General features: G+C 45.4%; 1 protein-coding gene across 3 annotated transcripts in view; it reads left to right on the top strand.

Moving 5' to 3' along the window:
- The window catches only part of cbsa (cystathionine beta-synthase a), a 62,182-nt gene that overhangs the window by 24,377 nt on the left and 14,601 nt on the right, over positions 1 to 23,204 (top strand). For 2 of the 3 annotated variants that reach the window (XR_009511991.1, XM_059969040.1), the window contains exons 4-14: positions 810 to 889; positions 6,543 to 6,677; positions 12,099 to 12,168; positions 13,427 to 13,518; positions 14,108 to 14,233; positions 17,576 to 17,660; positions 17,852 to 17,957; positions 18,038 to 18,115; positions 18,245 to 18,379; positions 19,119 to 19,227; positions 19,969 to 20,029. Coding sequence is in view for 2 of the 3 variants with exons in the window: in XM_059969040.1 (XP_059825023.1) it covers positions 810 to 889; positions 6,543 to 6,677; positions 12,099 to 12,168; positions 13,427 to 13,518; positions 14,108 to 14,233; positions 17,576 to 17,660; positions 17,852 to 17,957; positions 18,038 to 18,115; positions 18,245 to 18,379; positions 19,119 to 19,227; positions 19,969 to 20,029 (1,077 nt within the window). In the remaining variant the exon portion in view is untranslated. The remainder of the gene's footprint in view (positions 1 to 809; positions 890 to 6,542; positions 6,678 to 12,098; positions 12,169 to 13,426; positions 13,519 to 14,107; positions 14,234 to 17,575; positions 17,661 to 17,851; positions 17,958 to 18,037; positions 18,116 to 18,244; positions 18,380 to 19,118; positions 19,228 to 19,968; positions 20,030 to 23,204) is intronic. The other variant, XM_059969039.1, reaches the window with a different exon arrangement.

Genomic DNA, 23,204 nt, shown 5'->3' with positions numbered 1-23,204 from the left:
TTGAGAGACCTTCGTCAGTGATGTTAGATTTAAGTCACCGGCAGCGATGAAGGCAGCCCGTGTGCAGTCTCTAACGTGTTGATTGTCTCGTACAGTTCCTTGAGAGCCAGGTCAGTATCAGCCTGCAGTGGAATGTACACTGCTGTGACGATGACAGCTGTGAACTCCCTCGGCAGCCAGTAGGGTCTGCACAGCAGCACCAGGTAATCCAGGTCTGGGGTACAAAAGGATTTGAGTGCATGCACATTCTGGGGGTCGCACCAAGCATTATTGACCATGAAGCACACCCCTCCTCTCTTCCCAGTGAGGTTTTTCAACCTTTCCACCCAGAACAGGGAGAATCCAGAAAGCTCGATGGCATGATCCAGTACCTGCTCCAGCCAGGTCTCCACGAAGCACAAAACATCGCATTCCTTTGTTTCCTACTGATAGGAGATTCTGGCTTGAACGGTAGCCAAGAGTACATTAGGGAGCGGCCTTATCCTCACCAGCACATTGGCCCTTCTCCCTTGCCTCCAGTGCTTCTTCTGAGGTAGTGCTGGTGTAAGAGATGAGTTCCCCATGCATCGCGCAGGCAGGAGTTCCCAGTGTAGGAAAGGCGATACATAGCGGGTAAATTCCATCCTTCTGATGTTCAGAAGGGTCAGTCTATCATATCTGATGTGACTATTAGCTACTTGAACAGAAAAATGCTAAGAAAATCGTAGAAATTTGTAGTATATGGTAGATTTGGAATGGAGCTCACAACACGGCCGGTGTACACGGTTCCATCTTTGTGAACTTTGACTTAGTCTCTATGTTGTTTTCAGGAATCGGTCTGGCTCTGGCAGCAGCAGTGAAAGGCTATCGCTGTATCATCGTGCTGCCGGAGAAGATGAGCTCAGAGAAGGTAAAACCCAAGTGCATTTCACTGACTGCTAAAGTGTAGGCAACTCCCACGTGTGTGCGTGTTTATGTATGTATGTTGCTCCCTGGTTGAGTGATTGTATGTTTGTACATGTATGTGCATGTACGTGTGCTCCCGGAAATTTGCTCCCGGGGGCGGGGTGTGTGTGTGGGTGGAGGTCAGAAGGAAGACGTGAAAGAGTCAGGAAAGGGAGGGTGACATTTGAGTGGGAATTGCAGCTCAACATTCTGGGGTTCTGCTGTTTTGAATGTGACAGAAATGGAGGGGTTAAAGGAGGAGGAGTGCATCAGGGAAAATGTCGGCAATGTTCAGCCAGGACAGACTGGAAAACTTGTCCAGTGAGGCCTTAAGGGTGGAACTGAGTAATAAGGAAGGTATGACCACATTAATGAAGATATATTGCAAACCACCCAATGGTCTGCATGATTTAGTTTGCAGAGAGATTGCAGACTGTTGCAAGAAACATAAGGTTCTTATTCCTTCACGACCTGGATCAACATGTCTTGTGGAGGCTTGTGTGCTTCAAGGACTCCATCAGGCGATGCCACTTCAGGGCCACCGATTTGGAACAGCTGTGGGTGAGATGCCAGATGAAGACTGATCCAACTCCAGCTCCCGAACAGACAGACTCACATCTGTGGGCCGAAGGGCCTGTAACATGCTGTAGATTTCTATGTTTCTGACTCTGGTGAGGAAGGCAAGTGCAATGTTAGCATTCATTTGAAAAGTACTAGAACATAAAAGCAAAAATGTAATGTAAAAGCTTTATAAAGCACTGGTGAGGCCTCACTTGGAGTATTGTGAGTAGTTTTGGGCTCCTTAGAAAAGATGTGCTGAATCTGGAAAGGGTCTAAAGGAGGTTAAATGAAATGCCGTGTGAAGAATGTTTGATTGCTCTGTGCGTGTCTGTATTCACAAGAATTCAGAAGAATCAGGGGTGACCTCATTGAAACCTGTTGAATGGTGAAAGGCCTTGATAGAGGGGATGTGGAGAGGATGTTTCCTACAGAGAGTCTTAAGACCAGAGGACACAGCCTCAGAATAGAGGGCTACATTTTAGAATGGAGATGAGGAGGAATTCCTTTAGCCAGGGGGTGCTGAATATGTGGAATTCTTTGCCACAGGTAACTGTGGAGGCCAAATCTATCTATATATCTTTTTAAAGCAGAAGTTGATAAATTCTTGATTGGTCAGGATCCTTCTGAATTCCAGTGCGTACAGTTTTAGGCGATTCAATCTCTCTTCATATTCTAACCCCCTCACCTCTGAAATCAACTTGGTGAACCTCCTCTGCACCACCTCCAAAGCCAGTATACCCTTCCTCAATTAAGGAGACCAGAACTGCACACAGTACTCCTGGTGGGGCCTCATCAGTACCCTATACAGTTGCAGCATAACCTCCCTGCTCTTAAATTCAATTCCTCTAGCAATGAAGGCCAACATTCCAATTTGCTTTTCCACTCAAATTAGTGTAGATCACGACATTCAGTCCCCTCTTTCAGATTGTTAATGTATATTGTGAACAGTTACAGGCCCAGCACCGACCCCTGTGGCACACCACTCACTGCTGATTGCCAACCAGAGCAACACCCATGTATCCCAACTCTCTGCTTTCTATTAACCAATTCTCTATCCATGCTAATACATCACCCCCAACTCTATGCATCCTTATCTTACGGATAAGTTTTCTGTGTGTCACCTTATCAAGCGCCTTCTGGAAATCCAAGTAAATAACGTCCATTTGTTCCCCTCTATCCACTGCACTCATTATATCCTCAAAGAACTCTGGTAAGTTTGTCAAACAGGACCTGCCTTTGCTGAATCCATGCTGTGTCTGCCTGATGGATCCATTTAGAAGTATAGAAACAGAAAATCTACAGCACAATACAGGCCTTTCGGTCCACAAAGCTGTGCCAAACATATCCTTATCCTGGAATTACCTAGACTTACCCATAGCCCTCTATTTTTCTAAGCTCCATGTACTTATCCAGGAGTTTCTTAAAAGACCCTATTGTATCCGTCTCCACCACTGCCGCCGGCAGCCCATTGCATGCACCCACTACTCTCTACATAAAAAAACTTGCCCCTGACATCTCCTCTGTACCTACTTCCAAGCACCTTAAAACCATGCCCTCTTGTACTAGCCATTTCAGCCCTGGGAAAAAGCCTCTGACCATCCACACAATCAATGCCCGTCATTATCTTGTACACCTCTATCAGGTCACTTCTCATCCTCCGTTGCTTCAAGGAGAAAAAGCCGAGTTCACTCAACCTATTCTCATAAGGCGTGCTCCCCAATCCAGGCAACATCCTTGTGAATCTCCTCTGCACCCTTTCTATAGTTTCCACATCCTTCCTGTAGTAAGATGACCAGAACTGAGCACAGTACTCCAAGTGGGGTCTGACCAGGGTCCTATATAGCTGCAACATTACCTCTTGGCTCTTAAACTCAATCCACGGTTGATGAAGGCCAATGCACCGTATGCCTTCTTAACCACACAATCAACCTATGTAGTAGCTTTGAGTGTCCAGATGCCTCACTATTTCTTCTTTAATGATAGCTTCAAGCATTTTCCCAACTACAGATGTTAATTTACAGTTTTCTGCCTTTTGTCAACATCCATTTTTGGCAGTGCGTGGCATTCACTGTCTTCCAATCCACCGGGACCGGCCCAGGATCCAGAGAATTTTGGTAAATTATACCCAAAGCTTCAACTATGATTTCTGCCGTTTCTTTCAGTACCGTGGGATGCATTCCATCAGGAGCAGGAGACTTGTCTATCTTTCGGCCACAAGTTTGCTTAGCACTACCTCTTTATGGAGCCAAAAGAGATGGGGAGATTTTCAATGGATTTTTTGCACGTGTTTGTTCTGGAGACGGACACAGAAGTGAGGCAAGGCAGCAGTTTTGGACCCTGTACAGATTACAGAGGAGGAGCTGTTTGCTATTCTAAGCAAATTAGGGTGGATAAATCCCCAGGGACTGACAAGGTGTTCTCTGAGACCCCATGGGAGGCAAGTGCAAAAATTGCAGGGGCTCCAGCATAGATATTTCAATTATCCTTATTGAAAGGCAATGTGCCAGAGGATTGGAGGATAGCTAGTGTTGTTCCACACTTTAAGAAAGGTTGTAAAAATAGACAATAGGTGCAGAAGTAGATCATTCGGCCCCTTGAGCCTGCACTGCCATTTTGAGATCATGGCTGATCAAATACTATCAATACCCGGTTCCTGCCTTGTCCCCATATCCCTTGATTTCCCTATCCATAAGATACCTATCTAGCTCCTTCTTGAAAGCATCCAGAGTATTGGCCTCCACTACCTTCTGAGGCAGTGCATTCCAGACCCCCACAACTCTCTGGGAGAAGAAGTTTTTCCTTAACTCTGTCCTAAATGACCTACCCCTTATTCTCAAACCATGCCCTCTGGTACTGGACTCTCCCAGCATCTGGAACATATTTCCTGCCTCTATCTTGTCCAATCCCTTAATAATCTTATATGTTTCAATCAGATCCCCTCTCAATCTCCTTAATTCAAGTGTGTACAAGCCCAGTCTCTCTAACCTCTCTGCGTAAGACAGTCCAGACATCCCAGGAATTAACCTCGTGAATCTACGCTGCACTTCCTCTACAGCCAGGATGTCCTTCCTTAACCCTGGAGACCAAAACTGTACACAATACTCCAGGTGTGGTCTCACCAGGGCTCTGTACAAATGCAAGAGGATTTCCTTGCTCTTGTACTCAATTCCCTTTGTAATAAAGGCCAATATTCCATTAGCCTTCTTCACTGCCTGCTGCACTTGCTCATTCACCTTCAGTGACTGATGAACAAGGTCTCCGAGATCTCTTTGTATTTCTCCCTTACCCAACTCTACACCGTTCAGATAATAATCTGCCTTCCTGTTCTTACTCCCAAAGTGGATAACCTCACACTTACTCACATTAAACGTCATCTGTCAAGTATCTGCCCACTCACCCAGCCTATCCAAGTCACCCTGAATTCTCCTAACATCCTCATCACGTCACACTGCCACCCAGCTTAGTATCATCAGCAAATTTGCTGATGTTATTTTTTATGCCTTCATCCAAGTCGTTGACCAGGAAAATAAACCAGGAAATTATATGCCAGTGAATCTGCTATCAATTGTGGGAAAGTTGCTGGAAGGTATTTTAAGAGACTGGATGTATAGCTATTTGGGTAGATGGAATGATTAAGGATATTTCAGCATGGTTTGTGTGTGGTAGGTTGTGTCTAACCAATCTTCTAGAATTCTTCAAGGACGTTACCAGGAAATTTGATGAAGGCAAAGCAGTGGATGTTGTGTACATGAATTTCAGCAAGTCGTTTGACAAATTCCTGCATGGGAGATTGGTCAAGAAGGTTCTGTCGTTTGGCATTCAAGATGAGGTAGTAAATTGGATTAGACATTGGCTTTGTGGGAGAAGCCAGAGAGCAGTATTAGCTCGCTGCCTCTCTGGCCTGTGTTAGTGGTGTGCCACAAGGATCATTGCTGGGTCTGTTGTTGTTTGTCATCTATTTCAACAATCTGGAAGATAATGTATTGATTAACCGGATCAGCAAATTTCCAGATGACACCAAGACTGGAGGTGTGGACAGCGAGAAAAAGTATTGGAGCTTGCAGTAGTATTTGGACCAGCTGGAAAAAATGGGCTGAGAATGACAGATGGAATTTAATGCAGACAGCTGGGAGGTGTTGCACTTTAGGAGCACCAACCAAAGAGGGCCTTACACAGTGAACAGTAGGGCACTGTGGTGTGCGGTAGGACAGAGGGATCTGGGAATAGAGGTCCATAATAAATAGAAAGTGGTGTGGAAGATAGATATGGTTGTAAGAAAACTTCTGGCATGTTTGCCTTCATAGATCAAGGTACTGAGTACAGGAGTTAGGATGATATGTTTAAATTGTATAAAACATTGGTGAGGCCTAATTTGGAGTATTCTGTGCACTTTAGATCACCTACCTATGGGAAAGATGTAAATAAGATTGAAAGAATACAGACAAAATTTACAAATGTTGCCAGGTCTGGGTTCTAAGGAAAGGTTGAATAGGTTAGAACTTTTTTTCCCTAGAATGTAGAAGATTGAGAGGAGACTTGATACAAAATGATGAGCGGTATAGATATGGTCAATGCAAGCAGGCTTCTTCCACTGGGGTTGGGTGGGACAACAACCCAACCTCAATGGTTTAAGGGTGAAAGGTGAAAAGTTTAAGTGGACCGTGAGGGGAACCTTCTTCACTCAGTGGGTTGACAGAGTGTGGAACGAGCTACCAGTGTAAGTGGTGGATTTAATTTTGATTTCAACATTTAAGAGAAGTTTGTATTGGAACATGAATGGGCAGGGTATGGAGGCTAAGGTGCAGGTCGATGGGACTAGGCAATTTAAATGGTTTGACATGTACTAAATGGGCCAAAGGCCATGTTTCTGTGCTGTAGTTTTCTATGACTCTATTTGGTTCAGTAGGAATTGAGGTGTTGTGTGTGATTGGAGGTCGGGGTTGTCCTGGTGTGAATGGGGTTAGAGTCCAGACCATTTCTCACCCTCTGATGTGCGTTCAGTCAGCTTGCCTTTCATCTCTCTGTTGGAATCAATGATGCACATTCCTCCTCTGCAGGTGGATGTACTGCGAGCACTTGGTGCCGAGATTGTTCGAACACCCACCCAAGCGAGTTTCGATTCACCAGAATCACACGTTGGTGTTGCTTGGAGGTTGAAGAATGAAATTCCCAACTCATGTATCCTGGACCAGGTGGGTATTGAGCTAACACCTGGCCCTGGTTCCACTGGCCCAAGGTTGACTCTGAATAATTGAACTGAATTAGTGAGACATGATGTGAGGTGGTGAATCAAAGACTCACAGAAACATCAGCAATGAATGGGAAACCCAAAGTACACAGCAGATGCTGTGGTCAAATCAACACGTACAAAAGCTGGATGAACTCAGCAGGTTGGGCAGCATCTTTTGAAGAGCAGTCAACGTTTTGGGCCGAGACCCTTCGTCAGGACTGGTCTTGGCCCGAAGCGTTGACTGCTCATTTTGACAGATGCTGCCTGACCTGCTGAGTTCATTCAGCTTTTGTACGTGTTGCAATGAATGGGTCCTGGACCAGCTTGTTCAAACTGACTGCGATAACAATCTTCAGAATGGCAGTAATTGGGGGTGATATCTTAGGAAATTCCTCAAATCAGACCTAATGGGTTGGATTTCAAATAAAAAGGGACCCACAATAGTCAGTAAGTTTAGAGCAACAGGAATGTAAAGGTGTAATAACAATTCTGGCTATAGGTTAGAAATCACGGGGCCCAAGACAACTTCAAGTTCAAGTTTAATTATTCAACCATACACATCACTTCAGCAGTGTTCCTGTGGGGCCAAGGTGCCCCCCAGGAATGTTGTACACTGTAGCCACAGCACAGAAAACACGTAATAACATAAGGGTGGATGTAGAAAATAAGACTGCACATTAGAAAATAAAATACAGTCACAAAAAATATAATGAAAACAATCTTGGATCCAGGACCAAAAGTAGACTGCTGGGGAAGTCACTGGGTTGAGGTGCATCAGTCAAAGTTTCAGCTCAAACCCATGCATCAGGCCTGTGCGGGGAAACCAGAATGTGTAAGTAAGGGAGAGACCAGGGCTGGTGGCAACAGGTAGAAGCAGATAGAGTGGGGATGGGAGATGTAGCCCAGGGAGTGGTAGGGGACAGATGTCGAAGCTAAGTGAAGGGGATTACTGATGGAAATGAGAAATTAATTGATTCTGTTTTTGGCTTGGTAAGAGAGGCTCAGGGTTGCAGGCTGAGGCCTCAATAAAGGTCTTGATTATGAGGAGGGATGAGCACCTGCAGCATGAGTTCAGTGAGCCTGGTTCCAGATGACAGAGCAGGACGTCTATGGTTATAGTCTCAACATTACTTCAAAGTTCAAATTAAGTTTATTACCAAAGTCTCCATATACAACCCCAAGATTCATTTTCTTATGCCCATTCACAGTAAATCCAATAACCAAACTAGAATCAAAGAAAGACTGATTGGGCATACAGTCAGTGTGCAAAAGGTAATAAACTAGGCAAATACAAAAAGAAAGCAGAAGAAATAATAAATAATTAGGTAATAAAAATCAAGAACATGAGATGAACAGTCCTTGAAAGGGATTCCTTAGGTTGTGGAAACAGTTGGACTGAGTGATGTTGAGTGAAGTTATCCCCTTTGGTTCAAGAGCCTGATTGTTGAGGAGTAATAACTGTACCTGAACGTGGTGGGATGGATCCTCAGGCTTCTCTACCACCTTCCTGATGGCAGCAGCAAGAAGAGAACATGTCCTGGGTAGTGGCGGTCCTTAATGATGGATGTTGCTTTTCTGCGACAGTGCTTTGTATTGATATGCTCAGTGTTAGGGGTGCTTTACCTGTGGTGGACCGGGCCATATCTAGTACTCTGTGAAGGATTTTCCGTTCAAGGGCATTGGTGTTTCCATGCTAGGCTGTGATGCAGCCAGTCATGTTGAATCTTTTTATATTACCGTATTCATTTACGGAATGTGGGTGTTGCCAGCTAAGCCAACAATTATTGCCCATCCCTAGTTGCCCTTGGAGAAGGTGGTGATGAGCTGCCTTCTTGACCACTGCAGTCCCTGAGGTGTTGGTACACCCACAGTGCTGTTAGGGAGGGAATTCCATGATTTTGACCCAGTGACAATGAAGGAACGGCGATAATGTTTCCAAGTCAGGATGGTGAGTGACTTGGTGGGGGGGGGGTTGAATTTCCAAGTGATGGTGTTCCCAGGTGTCTGCCATGGTAGTGGTCGTGGATCTGGAAGGTGTTGCCTTAGGAACTTTGGTGTGTTGTTGCAGTGCATCTTGTAAACAACTATTTGTTGATGGCGGAGAAATTGGATGTTTGTGGAAGGGGTATCAATCAAGTGGGCTGCTTTGTACTGAATGGTGTCAAGCTTTTTGAGTGTTGGTGGAGCTGCACTCATCCAGGCGAGTGGCAAGTATTCCATTACACTCCTGACCTGAATGGTGCAGAACTTTGTGCAGTCATCTGCGAACATCCCCACTTCTGACCTTATAATGGAAGGAAGGTCATTGATGAAGTGACTGAAGACGGTTGATCCTAGGACACTCCCTTGAGGAACTCAGGATGAGATGATTGACCTCCAACCACCACAACCTCCAATACTAGAGGGCATGGATTGAGAATAAGAGGTCAGTTATTTAAAACAGAGTTGAGGAAGAGCTTCTTCTCCCAGAAAGTTGTGGAGGTGTGGAATGCACTGCCTCAGAAGACGGTGGAGGCCAATTCTCTGGATGCTTTCAAGAAGGAGCTAGATAGATATCTGATGGATAGGGGAATCAAGGGATATGGGGACAAGGCAGGGACTGGGTATTGATAGTGAATGATCAGCCATGATCTCAGAATGGCGGTGCAGACTCGAGGGGCCGAATGGTTTACTTCTGCACCTATTGTCTATTGTCTATAACCATCTTCCTTGTGTCAGGTATGATTCCAACCAGCAGAGGATTTTTCCCCTAATTCCCATTGACTCCATTTTAGCTAGGGCAGCTTCATGACATACTCTGTCAAATGCTGCCTTGATGTCGAGGGCTATCACTCTCAGCTTACCTCTGGTATTTAGCTCTTTGGTCTATGTTTGGACCAAGGAGGTGTCGAGGTGAGGAGCTGAGTGGCTTTGACGTAGTCCAAACTGGGTATCTGTAAGCAGGTTATTGCCAAGTAGGTGCTGCATGATAGCTCTGTTGATGACCCCTTCCATTACTTTGCTGAACTCTTCGAAAATGCCTAAGGAAGTAGAGGTGCTGTCATGCTTTCTCTGTAATTGCACTTAAGTACTGGCCCAGAATAGGTCCTCTGATATGATAATGTAGTTGACCCTCTCCACCTCTGATTCTCCATTGAGGACCGGCTCATGGAGCTCTGGTTTCCTCTGCTTGGTTCATAATCGGCTCCTTGTTCTTGTTGACATTGAGTAAGAGGTTGTTGTGGCACCACTCAACCAGATTTCTCCCTCCTATAGGCTGATTGGTTACAGGAACATATTCCATCAGGCAGTTAATTAGGCAGGCCATTGGTAACTGGGATTTATTCCAAATGCGTGAAAGTTTTCTAGTTTGGGAGGTCATATTAGGTAGGGCATACCCAGTGAATAGCAGGGCTGTAGGGAGTGTGGTGGAACAGAAGGACTATTGTGCAATGCCTAAGGATTCCTGTGGATAAAGCATGGGTACATAAGGTGGGAGAGAGGCCATACAAGATGTTGTTTTGATCAGCAAAGGTACTGAATAAAAGAGCAGGGAGTGTAGTACAGCCTTATGAAACACTGGCTAGGCCACAACTGGAATACTGTGATGGCTACACTGGAGGGAGAATGGAGAGGTTCATCAAGATTTTACTTAGGATACAGTGTCAGTGACCAGATAGGCTGTGTTTGTTTTCTCTGGAGCAGGGGAGGCCACGGTGGGGAGAGGAGCCAAATTGTGGGCCAATAAGAGCCACTTCCCCATAACCATGAAGCCTAAAGCCGGTGAGAGAGAGATTGAAGGTAAGGGGTAGGGTGTTTATGAGGATCCAAGGAGTTTGGGTTTAAGCTGGGGGCAGAATGTTTAAGGGGGATTTAGAGAACTAATTTTTTGGTTTGTATCTAAGCTGCCAGAAAGCTGTAAAGGCTGGTATAATTAAAATCATCTTAACAGGTATGTAGAAAGGTAATGTTTAGAAAGAAATGGGCCAAGCACAGGTAAACAACTTGGTCAGCAGGAATGAGGTGCATCTATACCATGAGGTTCTGCTAACACAGGAGACAACTTGGTCAGCGGGCATGTATTGGGCTGAACAGTCAATGTGAGTGAGTGTGGAAGCAGAGGTACCTTTCAATCAGGTCTGCAATCAAGATTTAAAAATGCAGAGCTTCACGACAGTTTCTCTGAGTTGGGCTATGACCAATCAAGGAGAGGAATTCATTAGTAAGGGCGATTAAAAATAACGCAAGTACAAGCGAAGCGACCATTCTTTTGAGTATGTCTGTGTTCAGAGTAGTTTTGGCTCATCAGGCTTTGGTGAGGTAAGTTTCTCTCTTTTTGTTCTTATTTGTTCATTCATTGTCTGTTAGGGCATAGGAGTGTAGTGAGAACGGCTCTAGAGCCAATATTTTATACTGTGCGTGAGATTTGTAAGTCTGGGACACCTCCATTCCCCTGGATATAAACAGCTGCATCGAACTGCAGTGCCTGAGAGAACATGTTAATGAACTGAAGCTGCAGCTTGATGACCTTCAACTCATAGGGGAGAATGAGGAGATGATAGGAGCTACAGGGAGGTATTCATCCCTAGCTTGCAGAAGACATGTAACTGAGTGACTGTCAGGAGAAGGAAGGGAAATGCACCGCCAATGCAGAGTACACCTGTGGCCGTTCCCTTCAATAATAATTATACAACTTTGGATACTGTTAACGGGGACAACCTACCAGGGGGAGCCTCAGTGACCAGCTCTCTGGCACTGAGTCTGTTGCTGTGGCTCAGAAGAGCAGAGAGGTGAAGAGGACTGTTGATAGGAGATTCAGTAGTCAGAGGAACAGAGACGAGGTGCTGTGGGCACGATAGAGACATTTGGATGTATGTGGCCTCCCAGGTTCCAGGGTCAGGGATGTCTCGGATCAGGTTCATGGAATTCTAAAGTGGGAGAGTGAGCAGCCTGAAGTCTAAGTGCATTTGGCACCAGTAGCATAGGTAGACAATGTGAAGAGGTCCTGAAGAGAGATTTTGGGGAGCGAGGTAGAAAGTTGAGAAACGGGACCTCTAGGGTAGCAATCTCTGGATTACTAACTGTGCCATGTGCCAGTGAGGGTAAGGATAGGGTGATTTAGTAGGTGAATGCATAACTGAAAATTGGTGCAAGGGAGAGGGTTTCAGATTTATGGATCATTGGGATCTCTTTAGCAGGGATATGTTGTTTCAGTGCTGTGCAACACTGTGATCTTACTGAAACTGGCTTTGTGTCCTGGTGTGGTCTATGCTATTTTGAGGTAGGGTGCCCTCCCACACTCTCACAGTCTGGTTGCACTGGGCAGACGCAGTGTCCAGCTGCCATTAGCTTGCACGTAGTCGATGAGTATCAGCTCCTTAATCAGCTGTTTCCTCTCTTGCAGTATCGGAATGCCGCTAACCCTTTGGTCCATTATGATGAAACTGCGGAGGAGATCCTTTGGCAGTGTGATGGTAAGAAACATACCCCTTGCTCTGGTCTATGCTGGGTTGCCCAGGACCACCCTCGGGAGGGGGGAGGGTTGGACCATGGGAGACTGCGGAATTGGTTGTGCTGAGGGGGGGGGGGTGTAGATTGGACTGTGGGGGAGGTCTATAAGAGTAGGCTGAGCTGTGGGTCAGGTCAGCAGGGTTCTGACTCTTGGCCGTCAGGGTGTAAGTACGGTTTGGGCCGAGGAATGTGACATTGAATGGTGGGAGGTGTAGAACCAGTGAAGAAACAAATGATGTGAAAATCTTGGTCCTGATAGAGGTTGGGCAGAGATGAGGAGCAGAATGAAACTTGCATCCAGCAGTTCAAATAGAGTGATCCAACTCTTGGGAAGAACGTGAGGTGGAGACTACCAACAAATGTCTTGGCAGATGTCATTCAATGTGAATAAATGTGAAGTTATCCACTTTGGAAGCAGGAACAAGAGGGCAGAGTATTGTCTGAACGGTGTAGAGTTAGGTAAGGGAGAAATGCAAAGAGACCTAGGAGTCCTAGTTCACCAGTCAATGAAGGTGAATGAGCAAGTGCAACAGGCAGTGAAGAGGGCAAATGGAATGTCGGCCTTTATTACAAGGGGAATTGAGTACAAGAGCAAGGATGTTCTTTTGCATTTGTACAGGGCCCTGGTGAGACCACACCTGGAATATTGTGTACAGTTTTGGTCTCCAGGTTTAAGGAAGGACATTCTGGCAATTGAGGAAGTGCAGCGTAGATTCACTAGGTTGATTCCTGGGATGGCAGGGCTGTCTTACGCAGAGAGATTGGAGAGATTGGGCTTGTACACGCTGAAATTGAGGGGATTGAGAGGGGATCTGATTGAAACATTTAAGATAATTAAAGGATTTGATAGGATTGAGGCAGGAAATATGTTCCAGATGTTGGGAGAGTCCAGTACCAGAGGGCATGGATTGAGAATAAGAGGTCAGTTATTTAAAACAGAGTTGAGGAAGAGCTTCTTCTCCCAGAGAGTTGTGGAGGTGTGGAATGCACTGCCTCGGAAGACGGTGGAGGCCAATTCTCTGGATGCTTTCAAGAAGGAACTAGATAGATATCTGATGGATAGGGGAATCAAGGAATATGGGGACAAGGCAGGGACTGGGTATTGATAGTGAATGATCAGCCATGCTCTCAGAATGGCGGTGCAGACTCGAGGGGCCGAATGGTCTACTTCTGCACCTATTGTCTATTGTCTAAATCATTCCCATGTGCTCCTTTTGACAGGGAAGGTGGACATGCTTGTTGCTGGAGCAGGAACTGGAGGAACCATCACTGGGATTGCTCGAAAGCTGAAGGAGAGATGTCCAAATTGTCAGGTAGTGAGGGGGGTGATGGAGTCATCTGTGGGTCCACAGGACTGGGGAGCAGTGGTATGTGGGATCTATCTGTGGACAGTGAGACCAGCTCTTATTGCCAATCTGCAAGTGCGTTTGGGAAGGTGTTTGAGGCTCCACGTGTGTGCTGGAAGAGGGAGAGCCCGGTTTAATGAAGGAATGAAATGGAATGGCTGTGGAGAGTCATAAGATGAGGGACTATTTCCCCTTGTTTTCCCCTACCCTCATCAACCATTGGTGGTTAGATCAGCCATGATCTCGTTGAATGGCGGAGCAGGCTCGATGGACCAGATGGCCTACTCCTGCTCCTATTTCTTAAGTTGTTATGTCCTCAAAGTAACTTGTTCAGTTTTGTAAGAAATGAAGTTTGCCAGAACAAAGCCATGTTGACTGTCCCTCACTACTTGTCCTTTGTCAGATGTGAGTAGATCCTGTCAATGACTGGCTGGCATGTCTGCGCAGTGTTGCTTAGCCCAACTGTGAGCTGTTTCACTTACTGAGACATTGTGCCAATAGGGAGTAGTTCTTGCTTTGCTTTTGCTGGGTGTCTCACAGTGACGTTTCTCTTCAGATTATTGGAGTGGATCCAGAAGGTTCCATCCTAGCAGAACCTCAGCATCTGAACCAAACAGATATCAGCACATATGAAGTGGAAGGAATAGGCTACGATTTTATCCCTACGGTTCTTGACCGATCGGTGAGTCTCTCTCCGGGGAGGGGCAGGTTCTCCAGACATGGCTCTGAGCAGGAACAATGGTTGCACTTTGTTTCATTGTGCAAGTCACATCAGTGGTAGGAGGGAGGGCATAAGATTTTTGGATAATTGGGCTCTCTTGCAGGGAAGGTGGTTTGCATCTGATCTGGAGCAGGACTGATATTCTAGCAGAGAGGGTTTGTTAATGCTGCACTATGGAGTTTATCTAAAGTTGCAGGGCAATGGGAACCAGAGTGTCAGAACAATTAGTAGGGAGGTTGGGGAGGCAGATGTTGGAAAGACCTCAGACAAAGTCAGGAGTCATAAAGTTGAGCATGTTGCGACTAATATATTTCAATGCGAGAAGTAGCATAGGAAAGGTGGATAATAGTGCTGAAGATGAGGTACCCTTTTTTTTTTACAAACAGGCAATGTGTAGTCAGGAAAGGCTGTTCCTGAGGTGCAGGAAGTATGGGATACAGAGAGAGATGATGAGAATTAATCTAAGGGAATTGGGGATGCAGGAATTCACATTGAAAGGGTTACTGGGCATGGGTGAGAGGGCACAGATCAGGGTACTTTTAGCTTTCTGAAGGGATACAGGGTTTTTTTAATAGGATATGATTAATAAGCAGGAACAGGGTACTAGGATGGCCAAAGAAGGAAGGATAAAGTGTAGATTAGTGTGGGTGGGTGTGTGTGTGAATGTGTGAAGGGATTTAGAATGTAAGTGTAATGCTCAGCTATATCGGCTTGTACGCATCTAGGGGAGACCCCGTCCCCACCCAACCTTGTCTCATGGTTGCATCGGTTGCTGTGCAATGCCCCCTGATACGGCCTCAAACATCAATCATCAGCCAGCACACAATGTACATTTTACAAATTACACTTTATAAATCTTACTAGAACTAGGTAATTAATAGTGATACAATATATATAAAAGAAAAGAAAGAAAAGGCACCAAAACTTATCAGAGTTTTCAGTCAATTCGTGCACACCTGTTAGAACTCAACTGTCGAAGTCTTCGGTCCATTATTCAATCTTCTCTGACCTTGACCCGCCGCCTGGGACCAACCACGGTGGTCGACCAGAGCGCATCCAGCACGTCCTCTTTCCTCGCGATCTCCACTCCAACTCCCCAAAAGTCCGAGCAACACTAGCTTACGGACCCACAAGAAAGAATAACATCTATCCCAATTGGTTAACAAATGAATACAATCCTCATTATCAGTAATTATAACCCAAACAAGCTTCGAGAGAAAGCTCTCTCACCAATTACCATAACAAAGAAGCATTCTTACTTTTAACATAACAAAGAAGCCATTTTGATTAACATAAGCAGTAACATAAAGAAGAAACCCCTTACATAAGTCTATCATCTGATCCACACTCCGGAGCAGAAGGTGGTGGTAATGCACCATTAAGCTGGGTACCAACTGCCATAAAACAAGAAGAAGAAAGGCTGTTGATAGGGAAAAATTGCAGTCAACAGGATGAGTGGCAATGTAAAAGGCAGGCAAATATACTGTCATGTACATAAATGATCTGGATGATGGGGTGGTAAAGTGGATTAGTAAGTATGCCGATGATACTAAGATAGGTGACGTTGTGGATAATGAAGTAGATTTTCAAAGCTTGCAGAGAGATTTAGGCCAGTTAGAAGAGTGAGCTGAACGATGGCAGATGGAGTTTAATGCTGATAAGTGTGAGGTGCTACATTTTGGTAGGAATAATCAAAATAGGACATACATGGTAAATGGTAGGACATTGAAGAATACAGTAGAACAGAGTGATCTAGGAATAATGGTGCATAGTTCCCTGCAGGTGGAATCTCATGTGGATAGGGTGGTGAAGAAAGCTTTTGGTATGCTGGCCTTTATAAATCAGAGCATTGAGTATAGGAGTTAGGATGTAATGTTAAAATTGTACAAGGCATTGGTGAGGCCAAATTTGGAGTATTGTGTACAGTTCTGGTCACCAAATTATAGGAAAAATGTCAACAAAATAGAGAGAGTACAGAGGAGATTTACTAGAATGTTGTCTTGGTTTCAGCACCTAAGTTACAGAGAAAGGTTGAACAATTTAGGTCTTTATTCTTTGGAGCATAGAAGGTTGAGGGGGGACTTGATAGAGGTCTTTAAAATTATGAGGGGGATTGATAGAGTTGACGTGGATAGGCTTTTTCCATTGAGAGTAGGGGAGACTCAAACAAGAGGACATGAGTTGAGAGTTAAGGGGCAAAAGTTTAGGGGTAACACAAGGGGGAACTTCTTTACTCAGAGAGGTAGCTGTGTGGAATGAGCTTCCAGTAGAAGTGGTAGAGGCAGGTTCGGTATTGTCATTTAAGGCAAAATTGGGTAGGTATATGGACAGGAAAGGAATGGAGGGTTATGGGCTGAGTGCGGGTAGGTGGGATTAGGTGAGAGGAAGTGTTCGGCACGGACTAGAAGGGCGGAGCTGGCCTGTTTCTGTGCTGTAATTGTTGCATGGTTAAATAAGGTTAAAGGGATTTGGGAGTCCTTGTGCAATGTTAGCATTTATTTCAAGAGGACTAGAATATAAAATCAAGGATGTAATGTTGAGACTAGATCAAACACTGGTGAGGCCTCACTTCAAGTATTGTGAGCAGTTTTGGACCCCTTATCTTTGAAAGGATGTGCTGAAACTGGGGAGGGTTCAAAGGAGATTCACAAAAATGATTCCAGGATTGAATGACTTATCATATGAAGAGTGTTTGATGGTTCTGGGCCTGGACTCACTAGAATTCTGAAGAATGAGGGGTGACCTCATTGAAACATCTAATGGTGAAAGGTCTTGATAGAGTGGATGGGTAGAGAATACAGCCTAACCATAGAGGGGTGACCTTTTAGAATGGAGATGAGGACGAATTTCTTTAGCCAGAGAGTAGTGAATCTGTGGAATTCTTTGCCACAGGCAGCTGAGGAGGCCAAGTTTTTATGTATATTTAAGGCAGAGGTTGATAGATTCTTGATTGATGAGGGCACGAAGGGAGAGGGCAGGAGATTGGGACTGAGAGTGAAATTGTATCAGCAGTGATGAAATGGTAGAGCAGACTCGATGGGCCAAATGGCCTAATTCTGCTCCCGCATCGTGTGCTTTTGTGTTCAGCTGTTAATCATTTACTGTGCTGAAGCCTGAATGACTGCTCTCCTCTGCCATTTCCAGACATCACTTTGTGTAGTTTGGGCTTTCTGGCCTGGGAGCTCTGGGTTGGAAGGATGGAGATTCAGATGGGTTCCACCTCACACAGTTAGGTTTGTGGCCCCTGTGTTTTGGGCGTTTGATATGTGAGTTAGGGTGTCTAACCAGTGTGTGTCTCTGCAGGTTGTGGACAAGTGGTACAAGAGCAATGACGAAAGTTCATTTCAAATGGCCCGCCAGCTGATCAGAGAAGAGGGACTACTATGTGGTGAGAAACCGGTGATAGTGTGGTTGTGGATAGGAAGGGATGGTGAGGTCCTTGGACCAGCCCTTGATTTAAAGGGGGGTGGGTGGGTGTGTGTGTGGGGAGCTGGGGGTTTACTCTGTATACAGTCTGTTGGGGAATGTCCTTTGACTGGTCTGCACTTCACCGTCACTAACGTTTGGCTGTTCTTTCAGGTGGAAGTTCGGGGAGTGCTGTTTCTATTGCTGTCCAGGCAGCCCGAAGCCTGAAGAAAGGACAGCGATGTGTGGTTATCCTCCCAGACTCCATCCGCAACTACATGTAAGCCCTTGGGCCTGGGCACTGGCAGTGACAGGCTGAGAAAAGGTGGAGCTTTGCACTGACCATTTCTGTTCCTGCAGGTCCAAGTTCCTCAGTGATAAATGGATGGTACAAAAGGGATTCCAACAGAAACTTGCAGAACCTGGCCAGAAGCCCTGGTAAGTAATTTGACTCTGTATTGGGAGGTAATGCCTTGGGAGTAGATGCCCTTGGATGAAGGCTGTAGAAGGACAGGTCTTCATTCAGAGACATCTGAGGATGCTTATAGTGGTTCTGTACTTTTTCAGGTGGTGGAAAGTTCGTGTTGAACAGCTGAAAATTTTAGCGCCTCTGACTGTGCCACCATCTATGTCCTGTCGAGAAGCCATGGAGATTCTACATGAGAAAGGATATGACCAGGCTCCTGTGGTCACTGAGGCAGGGTGAGTGAAGCCATTCTCTGCTGCAGGAGACTGCACCCTGCCCAGATAGACGATAAGGTGGTGTCCCTTAGGCTGGCAGTGTAAGAGGGTTTGGTCAGAGGGAGTAGGACGGGGGATTCATGAGGCAGCTGTTTGGTGTCTTGGGGTCCTTCTCAAATCCAGATTTTCATCTGAGTTCAGTTTTGGTAATGCAGAGAGCATGCTGTGAACACGGAATGCTGGTCACTAGATAGGAATCACCAGGAAAGACTGTGTGTCTGTGTGGTGGGAAGGGAAGAGGTTACAGAGCAGATGGTAGATCCCCCAGAAGGGACATGCTTGATGGTATATGGAGAAATGAGGAACAATCCCTGTGAGGAGCTGAAAGGGGGAGGGGAAGACGTGGTGGTGGGATCTCATAGAAACTATGAATGGGGATACTGCTGTTGATATGATATAGGGGCTATATCTATATTTTGCCTAGCAGGTGAAGTGGAGTGGTGGGAGCAGAAGTGCAGGATGAGAAGAGGTCTGCAATGGTAGAGGGGAAACCATGGTTCAGGGAGACGGAAGAGACATGTGGAAAGTCTTATCAAATCAAATATGCTGGCTTTGGTGAAAGGTGGGGGCGTGTGCGGTTTTCACTCCATCGTCCTGTATTCTTCTCCCCGTTCATTGGGCTGTGGTGATAATGTTTCCTCTCAGGAGTTTTCTAGCAGGTGCTGTCTGCTTTGTGAATCTTGTACGTTTCTGTTTTCAGGCAGGTTCTGGGAGTGGTGACTCTCAGTCACATGCTCAGCTCCATCTTGACCGCGAAAGTCCAACGTAATGATCCAGTCATTCAAGTTCTTATCAAGCACTTTCCACAGGTACTGATCCTCACTTGCTTTGTAGGGCTCAAGTATTTGAAGTTGAAGTGGGAAACTGTGCAGTGGCCCATTTGGCTCATCTTGCTTGCAGAGACTCTTTCAAAGAGCACTCCAAAAAGTCCCATATCCCTGCTGTCTTTGCAAAGCCCTTGGCAGTGTATGGATTGTTCCTTGTTCTCTCTGCTCACTAATTCTCCTCCTTTTATTAAAATTCTTCAGGATTATTAGTGCCTCTTTCCTAATCACCTCGGTAAGAATCTCAGGTGGAGTCCCCTTCCACCTTCTGCCCCCTTCCTTACCAATCCTGATGAAGGATCTCAACCTGAAATGTCAATTTATTCCCCTCCATAGATGCTGCCTGGTCCACTGAGTTCCTTTGGCATTTGGTGTGTGTGTGTGCTGATACCTCATGCTTGGAACTATTGTGATGCCTTCCTACCCTGCTTGGTGTTGGATGCAGTAATCTCATTTCAAAGACTCCTTGGTTTTCATTCAGTCCAAGTTAAAGCTGAGGATTACATTAGTAACCTCTCGGCTTGCCTTGCCCCTTGTGGGACGGTTCCATGCTTGTTCAATCACAATCATTGTAATACCTGCTCTGCTGTATGGAGTAATTTCTGTTAATTTGGCTTTCAGTGCCTGTTGTTTCTGTACTCTGGCTCTGACACCTTTCTAAGTTCCTCACAATTTACTTTTTTTCCAAGTTTCGTGTCATCATTATGGGTGGTTCTTTGTTATTAGGTGTCAACCTTGCGAGATCTGGTGCTGGACATGCTGAACAGTCAGACAGCTCTTCCCATCGGTAGGAATGATACAGAGTGGGGATGGGCATTGTTTATTGCAAATAGTGAAAGATTTCCATCTCTATATCACACAATTGGGATGACCCAGAGCATTCTGAGATCTTAGAACTGTGGTTACTGTACAAATGCAGGTCATGCACTCTCCAATTCGCAGAGAAGATCCCACAAAAGCAATGTGGTGATCACTAGAAAACTTGTTTGGCAAAGGCAGGTCGAAGCCAGTGCTCTGGCTTGAGCCCTTGCACCTATTCACATCAGGATCCTGTGTGTTCACTTGAGACATCAGACTCTGTCGATGTCTGCTCTAAGAGATGCAGTCCTGGGGAAGGGTCTCAGCCTGACATGTCGACTGTTTATTCCTCTCCATGTTTGCTGCCTGACACACTGAGTTCCTCCGGCATTTTATGTGTGTTGCTAAGAGATGCAGCTCTCAGTATAGACTTCTAGCACTGCACTGGAGTGCTTGCATTAATGTCACTGGGCTGAGTGAGATGAGGGAAAGTGAAAGAGTGCTGTTTCTCATTGACAGGCATAACAGGAAAGCAGAGGTTGGGTCAGTGCAGCAGAATGAACCTTTTCCTACACAATGACATTGTTCACTCACAGGGCAGACACAACACTGCCTGTGTCTGATCAGTGCTCTGGCTGCTCCAGGGAAGTGTGCTACAAACTGGAGTTGGAGAGAATTTCAGAAACCACTGGTGAGAGAAAAAACAAGTGTAAAGGCAGTTGGCAGGCAGCAGCCAACTCTCAAATATGGGGAAGGGAGATGTGGGCCCGGCGGCAGGAAAGGAGATGTGAGCCCGACAACGGGGAGGGAGACGTGGACTGGTCAATCTACCACAAGTGTTCAGCAGACGGTGAAAGAGAAAGCAAGGGCAAAGTCTAGCAGTAGACAGATTGTTGTTGCATCAAAGTAGGGAAACATGAGCAAATGTAAATGGTGAGGAATAGAAGCTTTCATTACAGAAAGGGAGATCCAGGTAAACGCACCTTTGAAAATTAGATTAGTGGTGAGGAGTTAAACAGGCAATCATCTGGCACATTGTGAACATTCCAAGGATGAGGTGACCAAAACTGAATCTGTCTTTCATTATTTTATATGGAACCATCCCTTGGCTAAATAAATTTTCCCCCATTTCTATTCACAAGGGACATCCTTCAGTTCTGAGGCTGTGCCATCTGTTGTTAGACTCACCTGTATAGGAAATGTCCTTTCCACATCCACTCTAGACTTAAGACCGAAAGATCATAAGACATCGCAGCAGAATTAGGCCATTTGGCCCATCAAGCCTGCTCCAGCATTCAATCATGGGTGATCCTCTTCTCCTCTCCTCAGCCCCACTCCCCGGCCTTCTCCCCATAACCTTTGATACCATGTCCAATCAGGAATCTATCAATCTCTGCCTTAAATACACCCAACGACCTGGCCTCTGCAGTTGCCTGTGGTAATAAGTTCCACAAATTCACCAACCTCTGGCAAAAGGAATTTCTATGCATCTCTGTTTTGAAAGGGCGTCCCTCTATCCTGAGGCTATGCCCTTTTGTCCTAGACTTTCCCACCGTGGGAAACATCCTTTCCACATCTGCTCTGCCAAGGCCTTTCAACATTCAAAATACTTCTAAATTTCAGCAAGTACAGACCTAGAGCCATTAAACATTCCTCATATGATAACCCTTTCATTCCCAGATTCATCCTTGTGAACCTCCTTTGAATCTTCTCCAATGCCAGCACATCTTTTCTTAAATGAGGAGCCCAAAACTGTTAACAATTGACTAACGTCTTCCCAACCACTGAGGTCAGGCTAACTGATCTATAATTTCCTTTTTGGTGCCTTCCTCCTTTTTCAAAGAGTGGAGCAACATTTGCAATTTTCCAGTCCCTTGGCACCATGCTAGAGTTCAATGATTTTTGAAAGATCATTAGTAATGTCTCCACAATCTCTATCACTACCTCTTTCAGAACCCTCGGGTGCTGTTCATCTGGCCCGGGTGACTTATGTACCTTTAGGTCTTTCAGCTTTTTGAGCACACTCTCTCTTGTATTAGTAACTGAACTCACTTCTCTTCCCTCATAGCCATCAATTTCTGGCAAAGTGCTAGTGTCTTGCACAGTGAAGACTGATGCAAAATTCTCGTTTAGTTCAACTGCCATGTCCTTGTTCCCCATTATTATTTTTCTGGTCTCAGTTTCTAGAAGTCCTAAAATTTTTATCCACTCTCAACTCTCTTTTATTTTTTACAAATTTGAAAAAGCTTTTACTATCTAACTTTGATACTGTTTGCTAGTTTGCTTTCATACTTAATCTTTTCCCTCCTAATGATTCTTTTAGTTGCTAGAAACATAGAAAACCTACAGCACAATACAGGCCCTTCAGCCCACAAAGTTGTGCTGAACATGTCCCTACCTTAGAAATGACTAGGGTTACTCATAGCCCTGTATTTTTCGAAGCTCCATGTATCTTTCCAAAAGTCTCGTAAAAGACCCTATTGTATCCGCCATCACCACCATTGCCGGCAGCCTATTCCATGCACTCACCACTCTCTGTGGGGGAGAAAAAGGTTTACCCATGACATCTCTGTACCTACTCCCAAGCACCTTAAACCTGTTCCCTCTTGTGGCAGCCATTTCAGCCCTGGGAAGAAGTCTCTGACTATCCACACAATCAATACCTCTCTTCATCTTATAGACCTCTATCAGGTCACCTCTCATTCTCCGTCACTCCAAGGAGAAAAGTCCGAGTTTACTCAACCTATTCTCATAAGGCAACGTTCTTGTAAATCTCCTCTGCACCCCTTCTATGGTTTCCACATCCTTCCTGTAGCGAGGCGACCAGAACTGAGCACAGTACTCCAAGTGGAATCTGACCAGGGTCCTATATAGCTGCAACATTACCTCTCAGCTCCTGAATTCAGTTCCGTTATTGATGAAGGCCAATACACTGTATGTCTTCTTAACCACAGAGTCAACCTGCGTAGTAGCTTTGAGTGTCCTATAGACTTGGACCCCAAAATCCCTCTGATCCTCCACATTGCCAAAAGTCATACCATTAATACTATATTCTGCCATCATATTTGACCACCTAAAATGAACCACTTCACACTTACCTGGGTTGAACTCCGTCTACCACTTCTCAGCCCAGTTTTGCATCCTATCAATGTCCCGCTGTAACC

Source organism: Hypanus sabinus, chromosome 4 (assembly GCF_030144855.1).
Source record: "Hypanus sabinus isolate sHypSab1 chromosome 4, sHypSab1.hap1, whole genome shotgun sequence".
Classification (NCBI taxonomy): domain Eukaryota; kingdom Metazoa; phylum Chordata; class Chondrichthyes; order Myliobatiformes; family Dasyatidae; genus Hypanus; species Hypanus sabinus.
This window is presented reverse-complemented; position numbering and strand designations above follow the sequence as displayed.